This window comes from Bidens hawaiensis, unplaced genomic scaffold (assembly GCF_021521415.1).
Source record: "Bidens hawaiensis isolate Kalapana, Puna unplaced genomic scaffold, B.hawaiensis_p1.1 tig00001960_1, whole genome shotgun sequence".
In the NCBI taxonomy this organism is placed as follows: domain Eukaryota; kingdom Viridiplantae; phylum Streptophyta; class Magnoliopsida; order Asterales; family Asteraceae; genus Bidens; species Bidens hawaiensis.
Genome location: NW_027491108.1, coordinates 2854556 through 2872302, shown reverse-complemented (window position 1 = coordinate 2872302; position 17747 = coordinate 2854556). Strand labels below are relative to the sequence as shown.

At 39.5% G+C, this 17747-nt stretch overlaps 1 protein-coding gene across 1 annotated transcript; it reads right to left on the bottom strand.

The window, feature by feature from the left end:
• On the bottom strand, window positions 1-14269 carry LOC143601455 (putative beta-1,3-galactosyltransferase 2). The gene is made up of 11 exons (XM_077078861.1): window positions 14076-14269; window positions 13401-13497; window positions 13230-13303; window positions 12889-13097; window positions 12574-12637; window positions 1976-2048; window positions 1755-1875; window positions 1472-1559; window positions 1263-1388; window positions 1069-1178; window positions 1-443 (listed from the first exon to the last, which is right to left on the bottom strand). The coding sequence occupies exons 1-11, from the start codon at window positions 14198-14200 to the stop codon at window positions 295-297; spliced, it is 1236 nt and encodes a 411-aa protein (XP_076934976.1). The 5' UTR covers window positions 14201-14269; the 3' UTR covers window positions 1-294.
• Between the last annotated feature and the right edge of the window lie 3478 nt (window positions 14270-17747).

The window sequence follows — 17747 nt, the reverse complement described above, 5'->3', positions numbered from 1 at the left end:
TACAACTTGAAACAATATCACCTTAATTCTGCTCAAGTGAAATTATTATTACCAAAAATAGAAAGAAACAAATGTGCAAAGAGCAAGTGCCTCTTGCTTTGCTTGCATTTCTCTAATTGTAATATTTTTTGAAGAGATCTGGCATAGCAGGGCATCTCTTCAATTGACCTCTGCACTCCAATGGTGTCTAAATATACATACTTTTTTGTTCTTTACAAACCTTGGCTTTGGCTTAATTTCTTGATCTTTTAACTCTTTCCAAGTTTAGAAAGAAAACTCAACAAACCGCTAATCTCAAAATGTGGCTGACCAAACAGCATTTTCTCCCTCGCCACATCGTCTATGCACTTCCTTTATCCTGTCAACGGACCGACAAATCCCACTACAAGTCCAGTCAAATGATGCTACGCATATGTTTCCGGCTTGTGCTTTCCACTCACAATCTACACAAACATGATACATATAGCAGGAATTAGAAAGTTTTGTTTGTGTTTGGGTTGCTTTTTTATAATATATCTGTTTATTGTGTCTTGATACAGCAACAAAAGTGGTGTAAACGTGTGAATGAGATAAACATATGAGCAGTTTTAATAAGCAGTCCAAACACAAAACTAGATGGGGAGATTTGGACTACCTACTTATAAATTGATTGATTCACATTATTATTATTATTATTATTATTATTATTATTATTATCTCTTAATAGGAATTAAGAAAGAAAGCGAAAAAATAGTGCAAATATGTCGAAAATCAACCAAAAAGTGTATTTTTAACGCATAAAACTTTTTAAATTATTTTTAGGCAATTGTCAAAAAGAAAGAAAGAAAAGGAATTCGTTAAATTCACATCTAATTTGGCAATATTTTTACATGATTAAATACCATAAATTTTTGAACCTAATGATATTTCCATGTACTTATTTATTAACATAATAATTTTTTATAATTAAACAATGGATTTTCCAAATTTTAATAAGAGCTTTTCCAAAAATTAAATCATTATCAAAATAGTAGTACACTAATCATATTCAAATTATTTACTAATAGACTAGAAAATCTGAAGCTTTACCTGGCGGGGTTCCACAGCATAATCTTCGATCGTCAATATGCTCAACATCAAGCCCAATAAACCAAGATCCTAACGAAACGTCCTCGTTTGCATACTTATGTAACATGTGTCTGAAATAATTTTTAACACAATATTATTAGAGAACCAACATAATGAATTAACAAAAAAATAAATTATGGCAAACAAAACTTAACTGATTTAATGAGATATAAGTTGCCAAATCTTTCGAAATGGCGTATAATTGTCCAGTGGCATGGCGGAAATACTTGTTTCCTGACTCACCAAATTTCCAGTGTTCTGGTTCATGGTACCTTACTCCTCTGTCACATAAAAAAGTTAATTAAAAAATGCAACAATGTTAATTTCTTGATCATTTATAATTCAAGATTAGGATTTTGCTTACTTTTGAGCGAGTACCGGACCAGACTTCATGCATCCAATGTATACCCTTTTCTTCTTCCTATGTCTAACTAATGTATGACCTAGTGTTGCTGCAATCAAGATTCGAAAACCGGTTATAAAAGTCAAACTTTGACCGTTGACCCATTTTAGTTTTGTGTTTTGAAATTAGTGATGTCAAGTTTTGATTTGTAAAATCCAAGTTTGGATTTATATCGGCTATTGTGACTCATTGTAGAAACTTTGAAGTTAATGTTTTGACTTTTTAAAGTCAAAATCAGAATTACCTATGTTCACATGGACATCATCGTCAACCTTGATGTAAAACTCTGCATCCCACATATTAACAGCAGTTGCAAAATATGTTTTTGTCTTTGCAGACAATTCTAAGTATCCTTCAACATGGTCCTGGTGGCATTTGAGTCATTAAAGGTTAGTTATTGAAATTTCTTACTAAATAAAGAAAATTATCATTAATAACTAAAGAAAACGAAGGAAAAAAATGTACCAGTCTCAAGAAATCGCCATGCTTTCTGTCTTCAGCTTCAATAGCTCGGTCTAGTATGCCCCCCACCGTGGCACTGTTAAAAGCAATTATAGAATTTATAGTTAATTCAGCTTGTGTTTCTTATAAATATTTAGTTTTTTACTTGATGAAACATAAGGACGTGTTCAATACAAAACATTTTTTTAAATATGGATGTGCATCAATGTTACAAAAGTGGTTGATTGCCCTTTACACATGCATATGTAAATAATCCGGGCATAATTTAATGATTGAGATTAAGACGATCATAATGTTGTAATTATTTGTATGTTAGTGACAAGTGAGGGAATTTGCTATTGATGTTGAATTTCTTTTTATTAAATAATAGTTCCACCTATTCTTAAAAAACTAAGTGTTTTTTATTGTGAACAACTACGTTGATATAACAGTTTATAGGGACTAAGGTATGATATGGGTGGGTTCAAGTGAACCGTTAAATAATTAAGAACCAAAGCACGACTGTTTGGACTTCAATTATGAAGCAGAAGGCTGCAATTATGGAGTGGGTGAAATAAAATTGTTTTGATCTCTTAAGCCATCCAGTGAAATATGATCCGATCCACGAGAAAAAAAAAATGATTTCTTTAGTTAAGAACTGAAAAAACGTGGATCGGCTCACTGGTAGACGATCAACTTTCCTCGGGTATGAGTATGCTATTTCACCGATGGTTCTCCGGAGTATGAATTCTTCCACCTACAAAACGAGCAGCAACGTGAACTTACCCCTCAGAAAGGGACAGAGGGGTCCTCTTTGGGGTAACCCTCCGGTGTGAGAATAAGAGATTGTAGGAGAAGATAATAATAATCTGAGAGTGAGTAAAGAATTGGAATGTATTTTCTTGCTTACCTCCCCTTGTGGAGGTGGTGTGGTATTTATAGTGTTAGGGTTTCCAATGATTGGGCTCAGATCCCATTAGGGCCTTTTTGGCCTCCTCCTATTGCTTTGCGCCACGTGTCCTTAGGACACCTGGTGCTTTTTCATTGATTATTCTCTGACCCGGGTATTTCACCTGACCCATGTGCAATCACGTGGTAGCACATGGGTTTTGCTGAGTTGTCCACCTTTCATTGGCAGCTGTCAACATCAGCATATTCTTATTCCTTAAAGGATACCTTCTGGAAGATTGTCTGACGAGCACAATCAAGGTTGTCCTTATCCTGATTTGGATAAGGACGAGGTTGATTATGTGCATGTGTGATATGCGCCTATCCTGAGGATGCGCGAGGTCTTCTCTTTATTCTCACGCGCAGATGTTTCATGCGCAGATGTGATATGCGCAAGCATATGTAATATGCGCCACGCGCAGATGCGCCACGCGCAGATGTGATATGCGTGAGCATATATGATGCGTGAGCATGTGATATGCGCCACGCGCAGATGCGCCACGCGCAGATGTGATATGCGTGAGCATATATGGTGCGTGAGCATGTGATACGCGTGAGCATATGTGATGCGTGAGCATATGTGGTATGCGTGAGCATATGTGATATGCGTGAGCATATGCGCCATGCGCCATGCGCATAGGTTTTGGCTTTGTGCCTTCATGATATCTTGATTTCAAGCCTCTTGTCAATATCTTGTGGGTTGACCCGCCCCGCTCGATGTTAAGGCGGGTACATACCTCTTCAAGCCCCCCCAGTCTAATGTGTGTCTTGTCTCGCGCGAGCGAGGTAAGATAGATATTAGACTTAATAGTTTTCTCTTTTAATAGGGTTTGTCTTTTCCTTTTTTATTTCTCATCGTTGCGCGAAATTCTATCCTTTTGGTTGAAATGAATCGTCTATGTACGTGATTGGTTGGTGCTGACATGCGTCAGAGATGGAGACATGTGTCAGACTTTTCGTGTGCTCGAGGTGCTACAGTTGCCTTTCATGTCCCCTCACACAGTGTCAGGAACACGTGTCGCGCTCGCGTTGGCCTGCACCTACGAGTGGGGGCGCGTGAACTCTGATCAGTACCTGTTTCTCTCTCTCCTGGGCCTATAAAAGCAAGCCTTTTGAGTTGTTATTCTTCATCTTCATTGTTATTTCAGAGCTTTTTCTTTCCTTCCATTTTTATTCCGATTAAGGGCCTGTCTTTTGCTTCCAGATTTCCGTTCTTGAAGTAACCTCTGTTTGATTCATAGTTGTATGTCTGATAACCCAGACACCACAATCTCCCCCAGCAAACGCCGTGTAAAATCATTAGTCATGTCCACTTTGAAAAAGACCGGCAAGGGAAAACGGGATGCCGAGGCCTCGTCGGAGGAGGTGGGGAAGGGCAAGACAGTGAAGAGGTGGGATGAGATTCCCTGCAAATTGAGACAGTCTGATTTCGACAGTCTCATCGCCTCTCAGGGCTTTCTCCCTGAGTACGGCTGTCTGCTCCCGGCGGCCAGGCAAACGGCGGCAGATCCGCCCACCGGCTATATCTCCTTATACTGCCATTTTTTCACTCACTGCAACCTTCGTCTCCCGATGACAAGGTTTATGGGTGCGCTGCTTCAATTTCATGGGATTCACATATCCCAAGTCCATCCTTTTGGACTTGTGCGCATGACTCATTTTGAGTTCATGTGCAAAGCTCAGCGCGAGGAGCCCACCCCTCGGCGCTTTCAATATTTTTATAAGCCAAAAATCCAAGATTCTTGGTTCTCGTTCATTCCTCGCAGTCAGAAGGTCAAGTGCTGCACTGTTTCCTTCAAAAGCCTTCATGACTGGTCTGAGAAATTTTTTTATATTAAGGCTGGTGTGGTTCCCATCCGCATGACCATGCGCGCGATCACTTCTGCGCCCGCGGATGAGAATGTTCTTAAAAACCCAACTGGCGCATGGGTTAATAAGTTGACTGCCGAACCATCCCCCGACAAGAATATTTGCGAGGAGGCCCTGGTGGGGGTTGGTATGAGCAGGAGGTGGACCGACAGCGCGACTGAGCCTGTTATCCAAGTTGATGGCTTATGTGAGTTATTAGCTCATTGCATTATTTCTGCGCGAATATAATTCGTTTTGCTGATATCATTTGTCTTGTTTTATGCAGTAAGCAAGGAGTACGTCCACGCCGCCTATGATGAGCATATGGAGAGTGGCTCTGTCGCGCTGGGCGCTGGGGAAGTTGGTTTCCCCGATCGCTTCGATGATATGTTCATCCCTGTTGATTTGGGATTTTGCTTTGACAGCGATGCGCCTAGTAGGCCTTTGTACTTATGCTTATGCCTTTAGAATACCAAATTTGGTTAACATTTCTGTTGCACGTATTGTAGATGCGCTCGAGAATTATGAGCTGGAGCTTGCGGAAGAGGAGGTGGTGGAGGAAGCTGAGGTGCCACAACTCAAGCGTAAAGCTAAAGGGAAAACTGGCGCAGGGGCCAGTAAAAAACAGAAGAAAAATGATGCCCCTGTTGCTCAGGATCCTCCTACCCAAGCGAAGGGACTTGAGAAAACCAAGGGGTTTACCTTCAAGTTTTCCTCGTCTTCCTTGCCTCTAGGTGTGGGCAGTCCTCCTCTCCACACGAGGTATGGTGCTGCCACCTCCTCTCTTCGCGCGGCGGAAAAGGGAAGCGGCGCTGCGCCTGCTGTTTCCTCTTCTTCAACAGGTATACTTTGTTTATACTTTGTGGTTTTATGAGCGTGATTCCGATAGAGTTATTAATGAATCTTTGCTCACTCAAATGTTTGTAGAGCCGGCGACCTTGGTGGATCAACCTCAGGCGCAGCAAGGTACCGAGGCTGCGCCGAAGGTTGCTTTGAAGTCCCCTGTTTTACCCTCGAAAAGGGGGAAAATGGACTTCATGGCGATGTTTAACTCGCGAACGGTGGTGCGCCAAGGTATATATTGCGCTTTTATTTTCTGACTTTTTTCTTTTAGATCAAGTCATGAATCATTTCTCTTTGTTGGTTTTTTCATAGGAATTATAGCTGGCACACAAGCTGCTGGCGGCACTGCTGGCGCCGGCGCCAGCGCCGTTGGTTCTGCTCCTGCTCCTGCAAGCACTGAATCTCCCCTCATTGGGATTACTAAGGAGCAGGAGACTGTTTTACGCGCTGATCTAGCGGCGTCGAGACCTCCCTCACCTCCTCCTGCGCGCAGCCCTCCTTGCGAGACTGGTTTTGATTTTTCCAAGTCGCAGGAGAAAAGACCTGTTACAGAGGATGATGAGGAGGTCAATTTTGAAGACTCCGATGGTGGCCGCGCAAGCCCTGTAGCGCCACGAGATTTCGTGGCGCAGCCTTCTCGTGGTGCTGGCGCTGACTTTTCTGCTTGCTCTCCGCAGGTATAAGTTCGTTTTGCTCCGCTGCGCGGACTTCCATATTAGTGTTTAGATGACTAGAACGTTGCTTTGTGTTTGCAGGAAGCCGATCACATATACCGCTCGAGATGGAATATTACTGAGGATAGCTCATTTCAGTCCATGGGTGTGTGTGAAGACTTCTGGGCTCACTCTGTGCCTCCAGCTGAAAGGAGGTTTTAGGAGGACCGCGCTCGCGTGGACTTGCTCAACGACCATCTTTTTGCTGGGTCTGCGTTCTTTGCTGCCTCCCAAGAGCTTCGCTATGATTATGTAAAGGTGCGTGATGCTGTTGCGGAGGCCAAGCAAGAGGCTAAGGTATCTGCTTGGAATCTTTCTGACGCTCGAGAGAGAGCTGAGAAACTCCAAGCAGAACTCAGCGTGAACCGAGCAAGTGCCAACGCTGCCTTCGTGAAGCGCGGGCATGAGCTGCAGGCTGCGCGGGAGAAGCTGCAGGCAGCAGAGGCGGATGCGGCCAAGTACGCGCGGCGAGTGCGCGATTTGGAGCTAGATGCAGAGGCGCGTGATCAAACTCTTGTGCAGGCTATCACTGACAAATCTTTATTAGAGAGTGAGGTTGCGCGCCTGAAGAAAGAGCTTGAGGCCACGCGGGCAGAGAAGGATGAAGCCCTGGCGACGGCAGCGTCTGGCCAAGAAGAGCTCGATGCTACGCGAGCGGAAAGGAATGAGGCCTTGGCGGCAGCAGCGTCCGACAGAGAAGAGCTAAAACAGACCAAGGAAACTGTTGAGTTGTTAAACTCTCAGATTCCTGCTCTTGAGACGTCTGTTTCTTCCCTCGCGCAGGATCGCCAATGGCTAGTCTCACAGGGTATGACTCGTTGCGCTTATGCGATGAAATACTCAGACGAGTTTCAGACCCTTGTGATGGATTGCAACGCTGCCTCGCGCTTGGTGGGTCGAGCTGAAGGGTTTAAGGATGGCTGTGAATATAGCATGCTGAAGAAGAACCCATCCGACTACCCTTATCAGCTCGACGTTGTCTGCGCTGACATGGCCGAGGTGGGGGAGAAGTATTTGAATACTCCTATTCCCATCCTTGAGCAGGTATTTTAACCTTAATGAGTTTACCTTGACTTATTTTCCTAGTCTTTTTGTACTCATACTTTTCCTTATAATTTGCAGATAGCCTCGCTTGCTGATTAGCCCGATCTCGGCGCTCTAAAGAAATTACTTGACGAGTGTGAAGGGGCTGGTGGCGGCGATGATGGCGCGGGCAATGCTGCCTCTGCTAGCGGCTCTGGCGTGGCCAAAGGACCTGCTCCTGACACTATTGTGATAGAAGACGACTCCATTCAAGACGAACAGCTTGACTATGGCAAGTTTGGAGATGACGATGTAACATCCTAAAATTTTTATAATGTTAAATAAAAGAAAGTTATGTTTAGTGATTTCACGTTTTAGTTATTTAATGTCGAGTAAGGAACGGGTCATGGGCTTAGATTACGTAAGATGGGTTAAATGAGAATGGGCCTTGGGTCCGTGGGCTTGAGAGATATAAATACCCATCCCAAGCCCAAGATATCATTTTATTTCCATCTTTCTCTTTTACACACTCAAAAACACACACATAACCGACCGAGATCCGAAGTCGAGACCCGAGATTTTGCTGGTAGATCTGAGTTGGAAAGGTAAGAACTAATCCCGCAAAGCTAATATTACTGAAAATGGTTAGGATTTGACGGGTTAATCGGACCCGAAACACAACTGCCCAAATCGGACCCCTAAAACGTCGATTTTAGGCCGATTTGATGGTTGGGATTTGTAGGCGCCGATCATACGATTCCGTGGGTACCAAAATCGAGTTATTTGGCTAAGAAACGAAGGAGTTATGGGCAAAACAGATCTGCAGCGCGACAACTTCGCCTTCATCTGGGCAACTTCGCCTTCAAGCGATGAACTTCGCCTGCAAGCTAAGTTCGCCTGATGAACTTCGCCTGCAAGCCAAGTTCGCCTGATGATAAGTTCGCCTGAAGCCAAGTTCGCCTGATGGCAACTTCGCTGAAATGGTAACTTCGCCTAAATGGTAACTTCGCCTAAAAGCCAAGTTCGCCTGAGGTTTAACTTCGCCTAAAAGCCAAGTTCGCCTGAGGTTTAACTTCGCCTAAAAGCCAAGTTCGCCTGAGGTTTAACTTCGCCTAAAAGCCAAGTTCGCCTAAGGTTTAACTTCGCCTGAAGCCAAGTTCGCCTAAGGTTTAACTTCGCCTGAAGCCAAGTTCGCTTAAGGTTTAACTTCGCCTGAAGTGAAGTTCGCTTAGAAAATAAATTAAAAACCTAATGGAAAATGTGTTAAGGCAGTTATCGAAAATAAAATTTTTCCAAGCTGACCTGGCAGCTTAACCCCAGCCAGGGGCTCTGCCCCTTGGACCCCGCTAGGGGCTGCCGCCCCTAGAACCCCGCTGCCAGGGGCGCTGCCCCCGGACCCCCGTTCGTTGTGGGTCATATATAGATAGAAATACAAAACGAGAAGTAGTAGTTAATTGATATGTGTAAATATTATACAGTTAGCCGAGCCCAGTTAAAGAAAGGAATTACGATCAACGGCGAGCGTAACAGGATCCAGGTGAGTTTCTAGCCCCATTCCTTGTTATGTTTTCGGGGCTGTGTGCATACTTGATGTGTTGTTAATACATTTATCCTAAGTGATAAGTGTATGCCATATGTGATATATGTGATATGTATGAATGATTGCTTGATGGTTCGTGAACGATCTTCGGATATTGCACGTACTGTCAGGTTGTAACGTTATAAAGCCATATGCGATATATGTGATATGTACGAATGATTGCTTGATGGTTCGTGAACGATCTTCGGATATTGCACGTACTGTCAGGTTGCAACGTTATAAATATGGCAAGTATGATATGTATGTTTATGTGTATGAACGTAATAAAGTTAATAAAAGAAGGAAATGACGGTTGTATGGTTACGAAAAGGGTACCAAGCCCTAATAATACTCGAGGTATGTTGCATGGTTGTATAGTAACGAAGAGGAAACTGAACCCTACTAATATTCGAAAGCAAGGGACCAGACCCTTATAATATCTGTGATGTTAGGGACCAGACCCTTATAATATCTGTGATGTTGGGGACCAGACCCTTACAATATCTGTGATGTTAGGGACCAGACCCTTATAATATCTGTGATGTTAGGGACCAGACCCTTACAATATCTGTGATGTTAGGGACCAGACCCTTATAATATCTGTGATGTTAGGGACCAGACCCTTATAATATCTGTGAGGTTATAGGGCGAAAGGCTCTTTAAAACGTATGATTATGAATGTAAAGAAAGTATGTAAGTAAGAATGAAGGTATGAGTACTTATGTGTGTATGAAAGAAAGTTATGAGGTTAAGTACGTATGTATGTAATAAGGTATTGTATGGTATTGTATGATTAACTAGAACTCACTCAGCGTAGCTGACTTTTAGTATGCACGCAGGTGAGTAGGTAGAGACAGCTGGCTTGAGTGGAGGACACATGGCAGAAGACTAAAGCCTGGCATCTGAAGATCTGATATGTTTTATAAGTTATGTTTTGATTTTGAAAGACAAGAGGAATGTTTTAAGACATGATTATGAATTGATATGTAATGTTTTATGAAAGTTTTATATTCCGCGTAAAGTTTTTAATTAACTCTGATATTTAGAACTGTGTTTATGAGTAAATCCAACACGAAAGTAGGGTTACCGGTAACGGGGCCTTACAGACGAGTAGCGGGCTGCGCCAGATGCTGAGGGAGGTAATGATGAGGGCGATGAAGAGGCTGACGTTGATATAGAGACTTGAGAAGCCCTTCATGTTTTTTTTTATTTGTAGTTTGTATCTCATCATTTTGTAAATTTGTAAACTTCTATGTTTTGGAATGAAATTTTGTTTTTCCCTTATTCGCATCTTGCGCATTCCCCATTCATCTTTTTATATTGCATGTTTGCTTGTTGAATATAGGATATGCTTGCACGTTGAAATTTGAACAAGGTTGTAAGGAAATTATTTTACTTAATCCTTGTCATATTTTAAGTGATTTTGCAATATCCTGACTATGCTGACACGTGCCTTGGCGTTTCATTATTCCTCTTTTGCGCGACGTTATCGCGCATTTATTATAGGGAATTATGAGTTTTTTAGCCTTTACGTGTCAGTATGTGTTACTCTGATATCCATTACAATTCTATGTGCGACCTCGACCTGAGACCTTAACAACTATGTTTTGGCATGTGCTTTGCCTTAGTTGTGCTTAGGTATTTTTATGGTCTAGCTGCGCAGCATGTAGGATGGATGTTGTGAGTGATTTGAGCTAAGGCTCGTATTATTGGGCTAAGGCCCTGAGCTAAGGCTCATATTATTGGGCTAAGGCCCTAACGTTTTAGAGTTAAAACTCGTTAACGCGTTTGAGCTTGAAGCTCGCGCATGTATGTTTTACTTCGTTTTATTTTTAGTTTTGATGTCAATACAATGTTATCATATTGCTCAAAATTAATAAAGGGAAGTGTGAAACATGTATGCAAAAGGTAATAGAACACACATTAAGAGAAAATAGCGCTTATCATTATTCATAATGGCTTAAAAAGCCTTGATTACAAACTTGACAATTTTTACATGAAACATTTTCTAAGCTGTGCTGCGTTCCATGCGCGTGGGATCTTCTTTCCATTCAAATCTTTTAAAGTGTATGCGCCTTTTCCCAATTCTTCCGAGACTTGATAAGGTCCCTCCCAGTTGGGGGACATTTTTCCCGGAGGTATTGCGCGGCTAGCTTCATTGTTCCGAAGGACAAAATCGTTCTTCTTGAAGTGGCATTCTTTCACGCGTTGATTGTAATATTTTTCTAGTTTTTTCTTGTATTTGGCTTCACTGATGATAGCCGCCTCTCTGCGCCCTTCAAGTAAGTTGAGATCTAACCTCCTTTCGCGCTCGTTATCAATCTTACTCATCATGAGCACTCTATGGGATGGGCATCCAATTTCTGTTGGAATCATAGCCTCCGTTCCATAGGTTAGGCTGAACGTGGATCGGCTCACTGGTAGACGATCAACTTTCCTCGGGTATGAGTATGCTATTTCACCGATGGTTCTCCGGAGTATGAATTCTTCCACCTACAAAACGAGCAGCACCGTGAACTTACCCCTCAGAAAGGGACAGAGGGGTCCTCTTTGGGGTAACCCTCCGGTGTGAGAATAAGAGATTGTAGGAGAAGATAATAATAATCTGAGAGTGAGTAAGGAATTGGAATGTACTTTCTTGCTTACCTCCCCTTGTGGAGGTGGTGTGGTATTTATAGTGTTAGGGTTTCCAATGATTGGGCTCAGATCCCATTAGGGCCTTTTTGGCCTCCTCCTATTGCTTTGCGCCACGTGTCCTTAGGACACCTGGTGCTTTTTCATTGATTATTCTCTGACCCAGGTATTTCACCTGACCCATGTGCAATCACGTGGTAGCACATGGGTTTTGCTGAGTTGTCCACCTTTCATTGGCAGCTGTCAACATCAGCATATTCTTATTCCTTAAAGGATACCTTCTGGAAGGTTGTCTGATGAGCACAATCAAGGTTGTCCTTATCCTGATTTGGATAAGGACGAGGTTGATTATGTGCATGTGTGATATGCGTCTATCCTGAGGATGCGCAAGGTCTTCTCTTTATTCTCACGCGCAGATGTTTCATGCGCAGATGTGATATGCGCAAGCATATGTAATATGCGCCACGCGCAGATGCGCCACGCGCAGATGTGATATGCGTGAGCATATATGATGCGTGAGCATGTGATATGCGCCACGCGCAGATGCGCCACGCGCAGATGTGATATGCGTGAGCATATATGGTGCGTGAGCATGTGATACGCGTGAGCATATGTGGTATGCGTGAGCATATGTGATATGCGCCATGCGCATAGGTTTTGGCTTTGTGCCTTCATGATATCTTGATTTCAAGCCTCTTGTCTATATCTTGTGGGTTGACCCGCCCCGCTCGATGTTAAGGCGGGTACATACCTCTTCAAGAACATTAAGATCTAATGAGCTTTAAATGTGGAAGCCAAATGATTAACTTAAAAGTTTGGCACATGAAATCCTGAAAAAGTTTATGCTATCATATGCTTTATTTGTGCAAAAGTTCACTTGATATATTTGGAGTGACTTCACTTTTTCCATCATTGTTATAATCAAGAATCATTATTGTAAAAATACTCAAAAAAATATAATTTTGAAAATGCAAAACTTGATATTGATTTTTAAAAGAATGTTAAAAATACGATAACGAGAATAAAGAACGCACCTGTGGCCGATGACAAAACGCATTATAATACCCTTCTCGTCCTCAAGTTTTTTCCTTTTTTCACCTATACATTCCACAATTAAAGTTAATAAAGATAAAGAATGAACAAAAATATTTGCCGGTCAGATTTGACACTTTTATACAAAAAAATTTTAATTCCTATAAAAATTATTATATAATAAAATTTAAACAAAGAATATTATACAATAACTATTTTATAATAATAACTTTTAAAATGAAAAATTATTGACGAAGTTTAAAGGTTACTCTTCATAAACAAATCGTTAACCAAATTGATTGCGGGCTCAAACATACCTTGAGGCATCCAAGTAGCTCGTACTGAATCTCTTCTTTTACGACTACTGAAAGCGGTATTAATTCCAACAACCATCAAGTACTTTCTCTTTTCGGATGAACTATGAGTGTCTTCTCCTGATATTGGAGATCCGCTCACAATCGATTCTTGGATGGACCTAGCTGCAGCTAATTCCATCTCTAAGCTCGATATTGTCTTGTCTAAGGTTCTATAAACATAACAGAAATAAATAAATAAGCATTATTTACAAACATATTAACATTTTTTCAAAGAAAGCAGCACACAAAAGATGTTCATATAAACAATTCTAAAAGTTAATATAGAAGCGGCTAAAACTCACTGTATAGCTTCATGAGTCTTGGATACTTCCCCGAGTATTTGTTTGGGATCGCGTTTGACATTCTTCATATGTAACTAAAATAACCGAACACAGTTAAGTATATAAAAAACAATAATTTTTTTTAAAAAAAGTATCTATATATTTTTAAGATTTCTTGAAGGAAAAACATACCTTTCTTAGATCACAACCTTCTGATACTAATCTTAGACCTTCAGATTCTAGAGCAGTTGGTCTTGTAATAAGTTTGGAATCAGACTCTGTCCACATTCTGTAACCAATTTATTGTAAATCATAAATCCCAACAATTTTGTAATTCAATAAAATAATTATAAATCAAGATTTATTCTAGGTAGAACTACCACTAAAACAATTATGAGGATACCAACTGCCCATTTGCTTATTTATTTATTATTAATTTTTAATATATATACACACAAGAAAATAATAATAATAATAATAATAATAATAATAATATGGTTTTTATGTTGGTGTCTCAGCACCCTTCCCAGACTCTTACTATAATAATGGGATTTCACTTGTACTAAAAAGTGTTTATTTCTAAAAGAAGATATTAATGCTTAGAACAAGGTACATATGATGATCAAATTGCAGAGGCCAATATCTTCACAAACAAGAGTACAAGACATCATAAGCAAGATCTGCAACTTTGTTACAAAAGCATGGGGGCTCGTGTAGAAAACATATCACAAAAACAACTAAATAAGGAAAGCCATGGATTTACACAACACAAATTCATTATGTTCTTTCTTTCTCAGTGTATTAAAATCTAAACAAAAAATTCCCAAAGTAAATAAAAAAGAGAATCAATTAATATGATATATGTACCTATTGGTGAAGAGTAATCCAGCACAAAAGCTGCTGATACATAACAAAAAAGTCCATTTTTGTGAGATAAGGTTTCTTGAAGCTTGATGATCTCCTCGGTTCTTCATGAATAGTGTTTCTTTCATGCCGTGAAGCTTACTTAATTCTTGCCCGATGAATACGGTTCAGTTGAATTATTAAGTTGAACCCATTTGTCAAAGATGGAAGACCCTTAACAATAGTTCCAATTTAATAACTCACTCCAAATAATTTGAAAATATTGATGTGGAGAACAGAGGGAAATGGAAAGAGAGATGGGAGCCGAATATATAAAGAGGTTCCCTGTACTTATTCTAGTTTGTACCTTTCTTTATCCCTTTGCCTTTGTTCTTTGCTCTCTCTCTCTCTCTCTCTCTCTCTCGTCTCAACTCATATATACAATACAATCCTATATATAAATATATATGCCGTCTCTCTCTCTCTCTCTTGTCTTTGCAGGGAAGGACGTCGGTTTAACACAAGTGAGGGATGACCCACTAACTACAACCCCCTGTATTATTAATAAATTACCTGACGGTCCCTCATTCATAGGGGTGTGCATAAAATGGGCCTGACCCACAGAAACCATGAACCCTACCCGTGAATTTTAAATCAAACGGGTCATAGTTCCTAAATTTCTTTCCAAACGGTTCTGGTCTAGTTCCGATTATACCCGGCGGAATCCTTCAAAAACCCGTGCACTCGTGAATAAGGTTTTGTGCCTAGTTTTTCTGGGAGATGATAAGCATTGGCCTTGTTATTTGTATATTAATTATTCATTTCAGTTTGAATTTTGTATTTAAGTTAGGTAGAAATAGTGCTATTGATTTGTAGCATTCAATCCTAATTTATAGAATTTTCCTTCCTTGTAATGAGAAAATAAGGTTTGTTGACCAATTTTATATGGTAATCGATCATCAAGGATCAATTACTTCATCATATACAATGCGTAATTGCTAGGGGTATAACTTAATAAGTTACACAATTATGAAATTGCTAAATGGATTGTATCCGGGTAGTACCCGACCTGCCAACCCAGTATAAACCTGGAACCGAGCTTTTTATTAGCAGTTTGGTTCCGGTCCAGGTCCATCAGGGTTTAACCCGTTACACACCCTACTCATTCAAGTATGAATGTCAAATTAGTCGGTTTAAAAAAGATTTACGTTTATGCAAATTGGTATTAATAAATTAAACAGTAACTTATCAACTGATAATATTTCATACTGGACAATTTAAGCTATGAGACTTTTTCCCTCTCCTTGTCAAAAGTTATCCACCCTAACAGATAAGTAACCTAATAAACAATTAACTGATTGTTTCAATTAAAATGTTGTAACTGATTGTCTCAATCAGAAAAAGCACACCTACATGTGTGTTTTTATTGGATGGAAGAGCTATGCCTTGGTCCTCAAGAAAGAAAAACGTTGTAACTGATTCGTTGGTCGTTTAAAAAATAGATAAATAGATAATTTTTTAAAATAGTAAAAAAATAAAATCATATTCATATTTTTCTTCTCACACTTAAAAGCTGGTATGGTGTAACTGTCTTTGGTCCAAATAATAAACAGTTATGGTGACAGAAGTATGCTATTCTGACAGCGGAGTAATATGACGGTTGTTAGATCATTTGTCCAGAAGTGACATGTGTCCTACTGTCTTAAATTCTTCTTAGTATGCTTGTCAACTTACTCTCGCCAATCGCCACTAAAAATATGCTTGTGGACCTTGCTGTTTACATGTATGGTCCCTAAACTATTCTACACCTTACACTTTTAATCTCTATTCTTACCATAACAAAAACATTACATTATGTTATTCCCTTTCTCTATGTGATGGTCCATTTGTAGCAAAATCATGTCCCCGGCTTCCCGCCATGTTTATTAGTTATATATACTCTCATTCAGCCATTCACTAGTTATAAGTGTATATATAGTTTCCATAATATTAATCTTTATAATTATAATAATATAAATGAAAGTTTCAAAGTTTATTTAAATGAAAAGTGAAAGTGTTTATTATATTGCTCATATATTTCATTAATTAAAAAAAACGGTTACTTATCGAACGACCAACGTCCGTATACGTTCTTAATATATAAGAAATAAAAGATTTTTGTGTTAATAAATTCAAGTTAAAACATATAACTTTCATTGAGAAAGTGGATGGATAGTCTTCATCGGTGTGCATTTTATTATTCATTTGTTTTTAATCATTTAAACTAAACGTTATAAAGATTCATGAGTGGCCCACTTATGATTATGTGATAGACGACGGATTAAACAACCGCAAACTCCTCATTATGAGGGTTCATCTATGAAAGTTTTAGGCTCACGCTTGTGAGAAAGGGGGGCTGCCGGGAGGGGGAATTAAGGAAGCTCTCATACGAGCAAATGTGGGTGCGTTAATCAATTATATATCATTTAGTGACACGAATCATGATTGCAGTACATTTTATGATGTTACAATAAGCGTTACAACAAATGTAACTTACAAATGATCATGTAGTGTTCATGATTTATCTTATGGATATCATAAGATTAAACTCTTAAAGCCATACTAAAACAACAAAAAGGATCTCACAAAAAGGGCACAAAAGCCCACAGTCGACAAGGGGACTAACCGTGGCCGCCCGTCAATAATCTACTTAAAGATTACACAGAGTAGGGATGAGCATTTGGTATTTGGTACAGGTATCATACCGGTACCGAAATCGGTATCAATTTGGTACCATCGGTTGCGAATCAGTACCAAAGTTTTGAGTTTCGGGATTGGTACGGTACCGGTATTTCCCGAATCTTTACCTTCAATACCGGTACCGGTACCAAGATTTGGCGATTTTCGGGATCAGTATTTTAGGTACCGGTACGGTACCGAACTCATCCATAACACAAAGTATAAAAGCATGATAATGTGAATGTCGCACTACCTGAACAAAGATATAAATATTGTTACAATATAATTTAAAAACTTTTTATAAATGATAACATTTTTAGGTTTCTACATAACTATTTTCAGTATAACACCACATGAATCTCCATGTGTATATCTGTTAGATTCATCATTCAGTTTTATATTTTATAGAAAAATATTGTTTTAAATGCTCAGATCTATCATGGGTATCATCACTCCAGTCTAACCGTTGTATGTCCATTTGCCTTGATTTAATAAAGCAATAAAATTGTAGAATAATCGGTCTTTTATTATATCAAATCAAATAATAAGTAAACCAATAAGGTTTTTTTTTTTTTTAACGGCAAATACAACAATAAGTTAGATTTCACATCTGTCACTCGCTTTGTATATATATGTGGAGGTATTTCATCTATCATTATGCTTCATATAGTTACAATACAATACCATAAGATAAGATGATGCAAAGTTTAGCTATTTTTAAAAGAAATTATAGAAATACATCTTTAGTCACAAATACTAAGAAAATATTTTTACAATTTACTCTTTCTCAATATTAATAAAATTATCTTCAAAGTACAATATTTAATCATCAACCTTTTAATGTATATGAGAAATAGACTAATGTAGGCATGTAGTAATGTCCATTTGGTACGGGAAAAAAGAGGCTAATTTGTTTCATTTATGGGAGGGATGTCATTTAGGTTGTAACAGCAAAAAAAAAGTATATTATTGATTTTA

What these genes read in the sequence shown, in the direction of transcription:
- LOC143601455 (XM_077078861.1), bottom strand. Translation starts at nt 14,200, where the DNA reads ATGAAAGAAACACTATTCATGAAGAACCGAGGAGATCATCAAGCTTCA. An exon ending in TGATGTCCATGTGAACATAG is followed by an intron (nt 1,560 to 1,754) that starts GTAATTCTGATT and finishes TCTTGATTGCAG; the next exon opens with CAACACTAGGTCATACATTA. An exon ending in GGTCCGGTACTCGCTCAAAA is followed by an intron (nt 1,389 to 1,471) that starts GTAAGCAAAATC and finishes TTTATGTGACAG; the next exon opens with AGGAGTAAGGTACCATGAAC.